At 36.1% G+C, this 14,088-nt stretch overlaps 1 protein-coding gene across 2 annotated transcripts; it reads right to left on the bottom strand.

Annotated features, from left to right (window-relative positions):
* Positions 1–7,329: 7,329 nt before the first annotated feature.
* LOC133860890 (reticulon-like protein B17) lies at positions 7,330–10,957 on the bottom strand. 2 transcript variants are annotated; one of them, XM_062296542.1, is made up of 8 exons: positions 10,310–10,957; positions 10,068–10,221; positions 9,883–9,957; positions 9,656–9,797; positions 9,497–9,566; positions 9,103–9,168; positions 8,899–9,021; positions 7,330–7,604 (listed from the first exon to the last, which is right to left on the bottom strand). In XM_062296542.1, the coding sequence occupies exons 1-8, from the start codon at positions 10,818–10,820 to the stop codon at positions 7,447–7,449; spliced, it is 1,299 nt and encodes a 432-aa protein (XP_062152526.1). In that variant the 5' UTR covers positions 10,821–10,957; the 3' UTR covers positions 7,330–7,446. The 2 variants fall into 2 exon arrangements, with proteins under 2 accessions (XP_062152526.1, XP_062152527.1); XM_062296543.1 differs by having other exon boundaries at positions 10,068–10,212.
* Between the last annotated feature and the right edge of the window lie 3,131 nt (positions 10,958–14,088).

Here is a 14,088-nt window from a genome sequence, read left to right as displayed (position 1 = left end):
TATATATAAGTTATTAAGTAGCAAGTTTACTTGAATACGTGTGTCTGCATAAATAGTAATAATTGTAGTGTATATTTATTAGTGTATATGTATTAGGATGCGTTTAAGATTGTGATTTTCTAGAAAAAAAAAATATAATTTTAAACTAAATTGTAGAAAATGAATCGATTGAGAATGACGTTTTTTAAAAATTGCGATTTGAAAAAAATCTACTTTTTCAAATGCCAAACAAGTGAGTGTTTTTTTTTTTTTTTAAAACAAATCATTTTAAAGACTAACTTGCAATTTAAAAATCACTTTTCAAATCACACATTTTAAAATTGCTATTTTAAATCAATATTTTTTGAAATCGCAATGCAAACAAACCCTTAGAATATTAAGCATATTTTTCTTAAATTTCAAGAATTAAACTGCTTTTTATTCTCTATTCAAATATACTAAACTATACCATTTAATTTTTTTTTTTTATTATTTTTTTTATGAGTATTTTGTTATGTTCTTTATCTTTCCCTATTCCTCAGTAATCATAGTATTCCAAATTATCGCATCTCTATTTATGAATTTCATCAAACAAAGCTAGGAAGAGCCAAAATCTCGAGCTCTTTGAGACGTTTCCTCGAACGGTTGCGAAGCAAGGGAAAAAATAAAGGAAGCTTTCGGACCTTTTTGATTCTGTCACCGTTGTTCCTTGAAGCGGCTAGTGGAGCTTTGAGGATGGAGTCTAAAGATGGAAGCTTGAAGAGGGATTGAGATTGAAGAGAGAAGGTGTGGAAGGGTCAGATGAGTTCAGAAGATAAGGAGGTACGTGGCAGCAAGAGAGTGGGCTCAAGGAAGGTGCGTGCCATCTGGAGTCGACCTTTCCCAAGCCCAAATGGTGGCGTTTTGGAGGAGTCCAGCACTCTTGCGTTTTATGTTCTCATTAATGTCGTTTTATGCTTTCAGTAAGGGTTAGCCGTTTTGTTCAATTCCTTATGCGTTTTTTTGTAATACCTAATGGACAGTATATAAGTCCAGTAGGTAATAGACTGAGGTAGCTTTTTGGTTAACAGAGATTATGTTTGGAGGCTCTGGCATCCTCGAAATTGCCAATTTATCTTAATATTCAGTAATATTCAGTATCAATTCCTTTCTCAGAATTCATTGCATTTCATTTTCTCCCTTACAATCCGCTTTTCACTCCTAAAAATCCCTAAAACCCCAAAAACCTGTTACAGATTCATTCATTCATCAACAAGGAACAGCGAAACTGAGAAGAAAGAAAGGTATTTCTAATTTATCAGTTCCATGGACCTTGTTGATTCATCTATTCATCAGTTCGATCGTGAGGTACTGTTCTCTTGTTGGGCATTTCTTATTTTCATATATATATATATATATATATTCTTTTTCTTTTTCATCTGCTTCAGAATTTCTGCTTCAGAATTTTTGCCTCTGCTTTGGGCTTTCTTTTTCAATCGAGAAATTAAAAAAATATCAAACTTGAGCCGATCGAGTACTTGATAGGGGCTCGGCACAAGCCGTTCAAAACTCAGCTTGAGTTTGATCCCGTATATGATGGAAGGAATGCAACCAAGTTGAATCCAAAAATTCAACATTTGGCTGGATTTTTTTTTTTTTTTTTACGTGTCTACACAAGAGAAGGAGGGAGGATTCGAATTAGTGACCTCCGTTTCATGAGGCATGGTCCCCAACCGATTGAGCTACTTCTTGAGAACAATATTCGGCTGGATCACATCGTTAATTGTGATGATGGAAAAAATATTTTGAAAATTTTCTATGTTATTTCGAACTTTGTGTTATAGAAGATTTTTTATTTGATCAATTTTAACACATGAGTTAATCTAGGACTAATAATTTTTTGTTAAACTTCATTTAACTCCTTTTAAGTTTCATCACTTTTGCAATGTCCATTTCAAAATTTAAAAACTTTCAATTTAGTGTATCGAATTTTCTATCTCTTGCAAAATTTTCAAAATACTAATGTATTTATTTTTTTTAAAAAAAAAATTATAAATTTTTTCAAAGATTCAGGTATGGTATTTTTGCAAATTCTGTTAAATTCTAACCAACATCTAAATTCTAGCAATTTTTTTCTTCTTCTTGTTTTTCCTAAAAAAAGAAAAAAGAAAAAAGATGGGGTATTTTGAGAATTTTGATAAAATTTAATGAAAAATCATAACGGAAGACCCCTAATTAAGACTTTCCAAAAAATTGATACCTTAAATTGAGACGTTTTGAAGTTCAAGTACCTTCTTTCAAAAATGGTGAAAGTTCGATGTAATACCCCAAATTTTTATTAGACAACATATTTTTTTTTAAAACAAATAAAAATACCTATGTTTATTAATTATTTTTTAAAAAAAGTAACTCTAGTTAATTTAACTAGATAAAAGTTAACTATGGGTTAACTAGATTTTTTATTTTAACTCAAGTTAATAAACTTAACCCTTAAGTTTATAAACTTGCTGAGCAAGTTGTTTTTTTTTATATTAATTCTCTTCTTCTCTCTTCTTCCTTCTTCATTCTTTCTTCTTTGTTCTTCCTTCTTGCCGAGCACAGTTTGAGCGAGAGAGAAGACAGTGAGACAGTGAGAGAGAGAGCTCAGAGACGGAGAGATTGAGAGAGATCCAGTGAGAGAGAGATGCGAGGGATAGAGAGGGAAGCAGAGATCGGGAGAAAGGGAGAGATACCGAGAGGGAGAGAGTGGCCGGGAAGTGAGGACCCGGTGGACCCAGAACCCAAGGAACGCCGGCGGTGCTATTTCCGGCGGGCCAGGTGTTGTTCCGGCCGAACCCCGCGACCCGTGAGCCCAGAAAAAACCCGAGAGACCCGAGAACCCGTGGCTCACGACCCGTGACCCATTGAACCCGACGGCTGGAAGTTTGGTTTTTCCGGCGATTTTCGGTGGTTCCAGTGGCGATTTCCGGTGGGTTGAAGTAGAGGCGAAGTCCGGTGGCCGGAGAACGCGATTTCCGGCGAGACAGAGCTGCGTTTTCTATAGGTCGTTGGAGGAGGCGATTTCCGGCGAGAAATCAGACCGGTTTCTCTGCTCTTCTCAGTAATTTCCGGTAGCCTTCTAAAGAAATTCTCAAGGTAAATTTTGTGGATTATTTGATTTAGTTGGTTTGTTGTAGTTGAAATTTGAATTGGGTATTTTTGAATGGGTGTCTCCCGTTTGATGTGCTTGGCCAAACCGATTTAGCACTGAAAATCGATTCCCTTATTTTTGGTTGTCTTCCTTGTTTCGGTTGAAAATGTTTTGAAGATTGGATTGATTTCCCCTATTTTGACCTTTGTGGGTTCGCTCGATTTTTTTTGGGTGTTTACTTCTTGTTTTGGCTATGTGGTTAACCGATCGATTTATGATTATAGATACTGGTATTGGGTGCATTTATGTTGTGATAACTGAATTAGAAGATAGTTTTGGGATGGATTTTGAGTGTTCCGTGTTTTGTGAGTTTAACCGATTATTTGTGTCTTTCGGTTATGTGTATTTTGGTTAAGCTGTGTTTTTGATTGAACCCGAGCAGCTTTGAAGCTCAACTCGACACTCTGTTTTGGATAGTATGGTGTGTTGTCCTAAGTCGGTTATTAAGATGCAGCTAATTGTGAGTGAATATGTGTTATGACTGTGTTCCTTATTTTGTGGGTTCGAGCAGTTTTGTGGAAGTTGGTAATTTGTTTTATGGTTGGGATTTTGATGAATTTTAAATGATTTTTGGTTGTTAATGATCACGGTGTAGTATTTTAACCAGTTGCTAGTAATGTTCTAGAATTGGATGTTAGTCGGTTGGTTTGACTAACTATATAAATTTTATGATCAGTTTATTATCGATTCCCTTGTTGATCGGATTATAGATGATTTTGATATGGATGTTATTTGATTTTTACTATTGAATTATATTATGGATTTGAAGATGAATATTTTGATTGGTGGTTTTGTGGATTGGATTGTGAGATGGCTAAGAGGCTATTGCTTTTGGGTAAGAATTGTTGAGAAAAGTTATACTGTGAAGTGCTATTTTGAGGATTTTTGGGCTGGATATCAATATTGGAAATTTTGATTTCTTTTGATTAAATTGAGGACAAATTCTGGAAAGTTTTTGGTTGAGTATTAGTGATGAAAGATTTTAAATTCCCGTTGAAGGTTGTATTTGGGTTTTTATTGAGAGTGTGTTAGTTAATTGAAATTTGGATTTGGGGGATTTTCTGTGGATTAGTCCGAATGAGTTCATGTTGAAATTTCTAAGGGGTTGAGGATTTGGTCTATCGAAGTAGTGATGTTGATTTATGTATATAAATTATGCTGTAATTGGATAGTGATTTTTGTTTATAGAATATACATATAGGATAATTTAGTTTAAGTCTTAGAATTGAAATTTCAGAACGCTCAGCTAAATTTATCCTTGTGTTTTATTTAGGTTAAAGCTCGATCCTGATGTCAATGGCAAATCCAGGTAAGGGGATACAACACCGAAAAAACCCCAACAAGATTTTATTATAAATCTTTTGAAAAAGTGTTGGGGAATTTTACAAAGCGTTGCTCATGCGATTTTTAATGCCAAGCTTTATTACTCATATGATATTGTTTAAGAATTTTTGAGCATAAATCACAGTTTTGGTTAAGAGCATTTTTAAGAATTATGATTTATGCATAATTATAGTTAAGATTAAGAGCATTTTAAAATTATGAATTATGCATACTCACAGATATGATTAAGAGCATATTTAAAGTTATGATTTATGCATAATTACAGTCATAATTAAGAGCATTTCAAAGTTGTGAAATATGCAATGATGAAAAAGAGAGCATTTGAAAGTTATGACTATAGAGCATTTCAAAATAAATGACTCTATTTATGAATACAGTTTTGAAAGAAAAGAGAATCTAAAGTTAAATTCTGCACATGACTACAGTTATAAAAGCGGCTCTTACAGTTTTGAAATAAAGTTTACAGATAAAGCAGAGCCTACAGTATTACAGAAAATCGTTCATGTGCAGTAACTGTTTAACCCTGAGGCACTATTACAGCTAGGATTGGTACCCATAGGGTAGCATGGCAAGCATACCATGTGTTGGTGTGTGCTACCAGCCGATGTTGGCCTTCACCTAGGGAAGATCCCCAACTCGGAACCGGCTCTCCCTTGTGACGACAGGCTGAGTCCATAGGTCTGTGTGACAAAAGCCAACGTGCTCCGCTCACGGGTAACAGCGGTTTAGAGTCTATAAAGGGTTAAACCACAGAGAAAGGATTAAATAGAAAACTGATAAAAAGAAATTACTGGATCATAATAAACTGTCATTCTCATAATAAACTGTCATTCTTATACCATTATTCATATTCTTCAAATTCTATTTAATTGTTCATATGCCATGCCACCTGTCCTAAAACAATACATTTCACTTTATGAATCATGCTTTAATATGTGTTTTCTTGTAAAACATAAACAGCCTAGCATATCACATCTCAGACAACTATTCATAACTTGAATCTTGAACTTATACTCAATCTAAAATTACATATCATATTCATACTTTTAAACATTATTATAATTTTAATATACTCAAAAACACTTAATTCATCTAAAATAAATTAAAATCAACATACTATTGGTTTAGGTTGTAAATCAATTTACATTATGCAATTCATCATATGTGAAAATAATTCTTATCAGTGAGTAGAATAAATCTGTCATTATGCATGACTAAAGATTATGACATAAAGGTTTATAACATGTTTTATTCCCCTGGTGTTGTATTTTCCTTACTGAGTTGTCGAACTCACCCCTTTTTCCCTCCACCCCTTTCCAGATGTTAGCAGTAAGACGAAGTCTTTTTCTTGTAAGGGCGTAGATCTCACTGAGAGCGATAGTTCGTGATGAACCGGCCAAACCCTAGTATTGTATAGTATGTTTTGTTTCTTTTAGAGGATTCAAAGTGTTGTAAAGAATTATTAATAGAAAGGTCTAAAAATAGGAAGTTTTAAATTTATATGTTATAAATGCACGCTTCCATTAATATGATTTTAGTACTCAAACTCACGTTTCCCTTATATACCAAAACGGGGGCGTGACATTCGATATATTAAATTGATGATTTTTGAACTTTGGAATAGACATTGCAAAAGTGATGAAAGTTCATGAGAGTTTTCCCTATTTTTAAAAATAAATACCAAAGATTAGATGAAAATGCCGTTTTTTCATTTAAAAAAAAAAAGGTTAAATACTTTATTGATACATGTGGTTATGCTCAGAATCAAAAAGCCGCATTGGTTTCAAAAAGTGTCATGGAGGATACCTGTCTTTAATGAAAATACACAGTTGATACTTATGTTTGGACTATGTCCAATTTTTTTAATGGCCATCTACGTCACCCCCTTAAACCTTAAATGCTAATACCTGTCCTGAATTCTACATGACGATGTATCACAGATGATACATTCTTTTAATACCACATAGAATGAAGAAATTATTAAAAAAAATTACTAGGAACAAAATATTGGGGGTGGTCGCCATTTCGAGTCACCCTATGGCCAGCCAGGGTACCATTCCCTAGGCCAAAATGGTAGTGTCGGTAACCCTAGTAGCTAAAATGAGAGTGACCGAGACCTCTCCTAAGGGCCAACACTTAAAAAAAAAAAAAAAAAAAAAAAAAAAAAAAAAAAATTATTTGGTCCAATAGCTCCTAAAAGCTATGGCGGCCACCCCAAAAGGCCAAAGGAATTTTATTTTTCTTTTAGGATTGGCCAATGGCCATAGGGGTGGGTTTAGCCACCCCAATGCCAAATGGGAAGTGGGTGCCCCCAATATTTTCTTCTTAATTTTTAAATGTCATTTTTTAATAATTTTTGTCCTACGTGGTAGTAAAAGCCTGAATATAATTTGAGATACACTGCCACGTAGAATTCGGGACAGGTATCAGTATTTAAAGGGAAATGACGTGGACTACCGTTAAAAAAACAGACGGAGTCCAAATGATATCAACTGGGTAACCACACGTGCCAAATAAGATATTTTTATCCTTTTAAAAAAATAATACCTTATTTAAAACCAACGTGGCTTTGTACCAATAAGACATTTAACGCTTTAAAAGAAAAAAAAAAAAGTTAAAAAAATGATTCAGAGTGGTTCGCCCTATCTTGGAGTGACTTGCGGCCGCTTCCAACATAGGGGCAACGAGTCAGCCCAATAGGGGGGTGGCGGCTCTAAAGGTCTTATTTGGCCGATGTAGAAAGCCAGATTTAAAACACAAAATTTTAAAAACATTTTTTTTTTTTTTTTTTTTGTCCTTTATGTATTGACAATTTTAAAAACATTGGTTCTAGAATATAAGAAAGAATAAATTCAAGCCTTTTATTATTACACGGATGAGCCACTTTTTATCGTTCAGCATCAAGTATTAGCTGACTCTTGTAGTAATGAACAAACATATTGCTGTAAGGTGAATCAAGCTACTATTTTTGGGCAACCTTGTCCCACCACAACCAATGCCTGCTGCTGCTGTTGCTGCCCTTGTTCCCCCCCTTCTTCTGCTTCACCTTCTTCTTCCAATTTCGGTGCTAGATGCTGTCGGCAGTATCGAAGTATAACCAGACATATAAATGCTGCAAATGAGAGAGATTACACGTCGTTAGATATAAGAAAAATGAAAACAAAGAAATTTACCAATTATATTTATGAATTAAAGGGATATGAACAGTAGAGGTTATATTTATGAATTGGGATTTAGACAGACTTGCTGAATTCACAGATTATATGCTAAAGAGTTAGACCGACTCTTAACACTCATTTATCCTACTTATTTTACATCGTTTGACATGACGTATTTAAGTAGCTTTTCATGTCAGTCAACCTCTTAAAAAACAAAATAATCGAAAGAAAAACCGTTAAGACTCTATGCTAAACTATCTATGAGTTCACGGATAACATCATATATACATCATCTATAGGGAAAAATCACAAATTACAAGTATAAGTGGTTAAATCTCATATCGGTTAGTGGTCATAGGAATAAGTAGTTGATATAATATAATTAGGTCCACCTATAAATTAAGGTTTTCAATTAAAGTGGTGTCCTAACATGTATATCAAGATCTTACTTGGAGACTTCCCCAAGTTTTTATCTCCCAAAATAGTAGTATCGTAAGTATAGATGATGTGCAACAAGGTAAATTGATTTTGATCCTTTTCAAGGTGGATGATTGTCCTTTAGGATGATGCATATTAGATAACATTTACAATAGAGATGTGGTAACTCCTATGGTTGGTTGTAGGCGTTGGATTCAATATAATGAGTGTTAATTGCATGGTAAATTGATAGATGGTGGTATGCGGCAAAAGTGGACGATAAATGTGGATAGATGACATCCATAATGTAAGCAAATTGATAGACATGTGAGTGGGTGGCTAATTCCAACATCAGTTAACAGAGATAAGAGCGACAAGGTGGACAATGTTGCGGGCCGGGGCAAGGTAGATCGTAATATCCCATTCAAGGTGGATTGGTTATGGTTGGAAAGATTAGTCGCTCATATAGAGTGGGTGTTAATTAAGTCTCTCGTTGCTTATATATACTAGTTGAAACTAGTGATTCTAGAGAATCACAGATGTGATTAATGCTTTCTTTAAGTCGTTACATGATCTCTTGTGAGCATTGAATTCCCCATATGATGAGTGTTAAATATGCTACATACATGTGTGAGTATAAGTGTTTAAATAGATTGATCCACATCGAGTAGTAGCAATAAGAGTGAATGTTATAACATTATTGAATCTAAACCCAGTCTTTTCTCTTTGTTTTGAACTTTCATAAATTGGTTGGAACTAATGCAGATATCTAATAAGCTGTGAACATTGAAATCCTAAAACAGAAACGTAACAAAATTGTCTGGAAATTACCTGTGAAAATACGGGTTTTTAGAGTTGACAGATTCCAAAAGGCTGTGACAGCTGATGCAGCCACAATCTTCTTGTGAGAGCAAGCACCCCATGCTTCCAACGCCCACCATTTCAAGCACTCAACTGCATAGCCAAAAGCCTCTTGGCGTTAGTGAATCATGGGCATGAAGACAAGACCGTTTAAGTTTATTGTTTTTGGAATACCTTTTTGGTTTATCTGACTGGAGTAGCATGAATACAGTTTTGGGATAGTGAAGCTGATAAAAAATCCTGCTCATCGAAACAATAACCAAATATATCCTCAAATTAAGAACAAGATAAGACCACAATTAGAAAAAAAACAAGCTCGTATATGTTGATCATGACAATCATATTAAACCAATAAGAGTAATGCTATTTAGTAGATTGCTATATGACTGTCATACTACTGAAATGATTTGATGGTAAAAATCAGTATTTGAATCAATAAGGGTTTGTTAAAAGAAAAAATTAAGGGCTGATTTTCACCCTAACGCCATCCTAATCGTAGGGCAATTTACTAAATAGCATTTCTCAACCAGTAATTGGGAGATCTCCATGAGTATTAGAGTGAGCATACCAATTGCGCAGAGCCTCCATAGTGTTATAAGGTGCCCATACTCAGCTCCTAAAACTAGGAATGGAGCTACCTGTGACCAGAAAATTGTGGGCTGATTTGAGTCAAGCAATCTCAGACGACATGGTGTCAAATGTGAATAAGAGATTCTAGAATTGTTACTTTGAGAGTCATGGATGGCTCTCCTGAGAAGATCTCTCTTGTCTTTGAAATTGCAAGATTTGTAGCTGGAAGTATCGCTTTAGCAAGACGAAAAATGTCATCTTCTTTAAGCTTAAGATCGCGCTTCTTTTCGATATTGTTTCTGCAATTTCATCAAATCCTGTAACTTAGAAAATGGAGAAAATAACGCGCATTGGAACATAACATGATGAAGAACTTGTTGTAACCTCTGACTGATTGAATTCGAGAAGAATGATGCACCCAAAATCAAAAGTCCCAGTTGGGATATCGCCGAGAAAATGCTGCAATTATGATAGGGGGCATGTCATAATTCTTGATAGTACAGTTAAATTGGCGAGAGAGAGAGAGAGAGAGAGAGAGAGAGAGAGAGAGAGAGAGGAGAAATACACACCTAAAGTTGATTCCACTAGTAAAGCATGAAGACAAGATACAAAGAGTTCCAAAGCCGAACCAAAGGCTTGACTTGGCAACATCTCTCCACATAATCAAATCAGTTATAAGCTGCCCAATTCTATCAAGATTGCCTCCATCTTCATCTTCGGTTTCTAATCGCACAAATCAGTCACTAAAATCCCAAAGAAAGAGAGAGACAGCAAAATTGAAAGAATATAGAAAATAGATTTTCAGACTTACTTGGAGATGAAGCTGAGGAAGGCATAGAAGGAACTAAACTCAGCTTCTCCTTCTTCGACCGCCCACTATGCCTCCTTTTCCTTAGCTTTCCAATCTCTTCCACCAATCCCAATTCCTTCTCTTCTCGAATCTCAAGCTCTGATCGCCTCCTGGACCTTCGAGCATTCCTCGGCGAGGCACAACCCAGTAGACCCATTTGAGTTGTCCTACTTTTGCACGGCCGCCGGCGAGAACCTGCGGGATCCACCGGCTCCTCACCCATGTCGAGACGGGTCCTGGATTTTCGTAGTGGAGAACCTGAAAGAAGCAAGAGCTCTTGAAGGGGAAGAGAATTGGGAGTTCTTACAGACAATTTGGATGGTGATGGGGTCTTCTTGGGTGTTGGCGATGGGACGAGATCAAGGGAGAGATTGGGAGACTCTTCACTTTCGACATTGAGATCTCCAATTCTTCCGAGACGAGAGGCCGATTTTATTCGAGACCATCGATGAGAAGGCGGCGTTGAATCCATTGATGATGAAAATAAGAGTTTACGTGATCAGACTATGAAAATAAGAGAAGAAAAGATTTCTGGGTTCTCTAAAAGAAGAGAAAGCTTTGTTTTGGGTTTTGATTGAAGAGAGAATTTTCAAAGAGGGTTTTGGACAGGTCTCTTGGTTCTTGAAAATAAGCTCGAGGTAAAGTAGCCGTTAGGCTTTGATTTTTAAATTTTAACGGCGGGGGACAGTGGGACCGTGAGCTACAACGGTAATAAATTATGGGCCGTTTGTTTTCGGCCGTTTAGACTTTAGTGGGGGTTCACATGATAGGCTAAATCATGGGCTTGGTGATAAGATTCTGCTTTTGGATGGTTTAGGGTCAAAGAGCAAGATTGCTGATGTGTTTTGGGCGTATTTTTAGCCGTTGGATTTATATCATTTTGTCAAAGTGGATTATGGGGTCGGAGAAGGGTAAATGTACCATAGGGAGCAGAGATGTGCTGCTGCGGGGCTCTACAAGAGGCCATCCATTTCGACAGAGTCGGAATATTATATTGTTTAGTGTTGGTTTGAAATTTAAGACAACAAAAAAAAAAAAAAAAAAAGAAAAAAAAAAGAAAAAAGGCCTTGGTTTGAAACAAAAGTAGTCGCAGTTGAAAATATTCATCCTTTTTTTTTTTTTTTTTTTTGGTTTTGTTAAAAGTAGTTTGAGGAAAATTTTCCTGTTTATTGGTTTTGTTTTACCAATATGATTGTCACATGTATTTTTATGCCCAGTTTTTTTTTTTTTTTTTTTTTTTTTTTTTTGATATAAAATATTTTTTGTCTTAAAATATTTTCTAAGAAATCATTTTTCAAAAAAATAATTTCCTTGAAAATAATTTTTCGGTATTTGACTTTTATGAAAAAATCATCAACGATGAAAAACTACTGGTGATAAGATTCCATCACTGGTCAGCAGGATTTTTGCCACTTTCATCAAATTCCGGCTACTGTTGCCGGATTTTAGAAAAATTGGCCGGATTTTGACCATACTGGCCAGTTTCATCAAAATTTGTGTTCGTAGGATTTCGGTGAAGGTGGCAAGAATCCGGCACAAATGACCAGATTTCGGTCAAACTGATCGGAATCTGGCAGAGTATAACCGGATTCTGACCGTACTGGTTAGATTTCGCCAGTTTGGCCGAAATCTGGTTCACCGGAATCAGTAGACGATGGCCTGACGTGCCGGATTCTGGCATTAGTCGGATTCCGACTTCTTTTGTTGGAATTTGGCTTGTCAGATTTCTTCAATTGGATACCAAAATTCGGGGACCTTTCAGCTGTAGATTTAAGCTACCAACAAACTCTAATCCCCAACGGTGGCGGACTTCCACAAACGTGCGTGCAAGAATGAAGAATTTAAATCTAGAAAATGAGTTACGTTTTTTAAAAATTAAAGAGGCTTTTACGATCAAACTGAAAATGATTTTCGCTGACCATTATTTTCAGTTGCACCAAATATCGAAAAATATAGAAAATATTTTCCATAAAATATTTTACGCCCAAAGAAACGGAGCACAATAGGATTAACAAAAACATGTAACATATGTTTTTAGAACATGTGATTCTCCCATACATTTTTATTTAAGAAAATATATTAATTTAATAGATTGAATTTGGGGAAATTTACTCCGAACGAAGACATCCTTTTCTTAAGCCCTAGGGGAAGAACTAGCATATTATACATCACTAACTTCAACGCTCCCTGGGCCTTTGAGACTTAAAGCATTTAGTCAGGAGCGGAACAACGTTGAGGCTGGGGCAATCGCCCCCCTAAGCTTCAAGGTGGTTTCCACAATTTTTTTTTTAAAAAAAAACCTAAAAATTAAATGTTTTTTTTAATGGAATAGACTCTAAAAAATTAACTTTTTACTCTCTAAAAATATTGTGCTTAGTTTATTCCTCATCCAAAATTTTAGTTCCGCTCTCGCATTAAATTATGGTCACAATAACCAAAACTAATTAATGATGTCTGCAATGAAAAATCAACAAGTAATTCTTATTGCTTTTTAGCATGTCTTTGGAAGAAGGCTTTTATTCGTTCAAAGGCCATTTCATGGCAAAAGTTATGACGAAGTAATTGTTCAAATGAGCATATATGAACAGAATATGCTATGCCGTAGTGAATATTTGCACAGAAACATTATAGTGTTGCAGGACTTTTACAAGATTACACCACCAAACAACATGCAGTTTTTCAAATCAGCCTTTTGGGTTCAGTTTCACAACATTTCACTGGTTTGCATGAGTAGAGAGATTGGGCATAGACGCATAGTATTGGATCAACGGAAGGGGGTGTGAAGGAAGTGTATGTTAATGGAGAAGGTGTTGGAGGTGCACAACGATGTCCTTAAAATCTCCAAAATGATCAGCTGGCAGTGACAAGAACAGAGATGGCGCTTTCATGACGGCGGCGTTCGGCGTTTAGAGATGATGACTGGCAATTGAAGGAGAAGGGAGAATAGGAGGGGAAAAACGAGGATTCCAGAAGCAGCAAATTTGGTGCGGAAATTTCGGGCACAAACAAAGAGGCGTTAATGGGCATGCAACTAGTTTATAGAAGTTGCCGAATGGAAAATGTTGGGGAAATTATTATTACCCTAGCCCGAGTACGCTGGAGCCGAACCTTCGGAGGTGAGCCTCAAGGCTAGTCAGTTCGGCAGACCCAAGAAGGCCCGGTTGGATACAAAGCTACAGTTGATATTTATGGCAACCTCGGACTCCGAAAAATTCGGGATTGACAAGGCGCTATCTCCCTTAAAAGGCAATGTTGCGGGAGATATGCAACCCGAAAAATTAGTGATTCTAGACCCCGAAGAATCCGGAGATATGATCAGTGGTCCCGAGAGATCTGGCGAGTGAATCACGGTGATCCCCGACTTTTCAGGATTCCTTAAATAATTCAAATAAGTCTACAACTCTATAAATGAGCTGTCACCTCCAAGTATCAAGGGATGGAATTTCTTACACACCATACACTCTCTAAAATTATATTGGCCCTCTTTGAAATCGCCTACTAGCTTAGGCATTGGAGTGAGATTGTCAGGATTCCCCCAATGCAATGTTTGTTATTTTTGTAGATTACGAAGAACAAATCATAGGATTCCATGTCACCAAACTAGAATACTGCATCAACTGTTTGGTGTCATCTGTGGGAACTATTTCATTGTTTCTTACAACAAATCCACAATGGTGACTGCAAAATTGACGAATCGTAAAGGATCCCAGAATGATCGAGACAGATGCTAAAAGACTAGG

Source organism: Alnus glutinosa, chromosome 2, assembly GCF_958979055.1.
Source record: "Alnus glutinosa chromosome 2, dhAlnGlut1.1, whole genome shotgun sequence".
Classification (NCBI taxonomy): Eukaryota; Viridiplantae; Streptophyta; class Magnoliopsida; order Fagales; family Betulaceae; genus Alnus; species Alnus glutinosa.
This window is presented reverse-complemented; position numbering and strand designations above follow the sequence as displayed.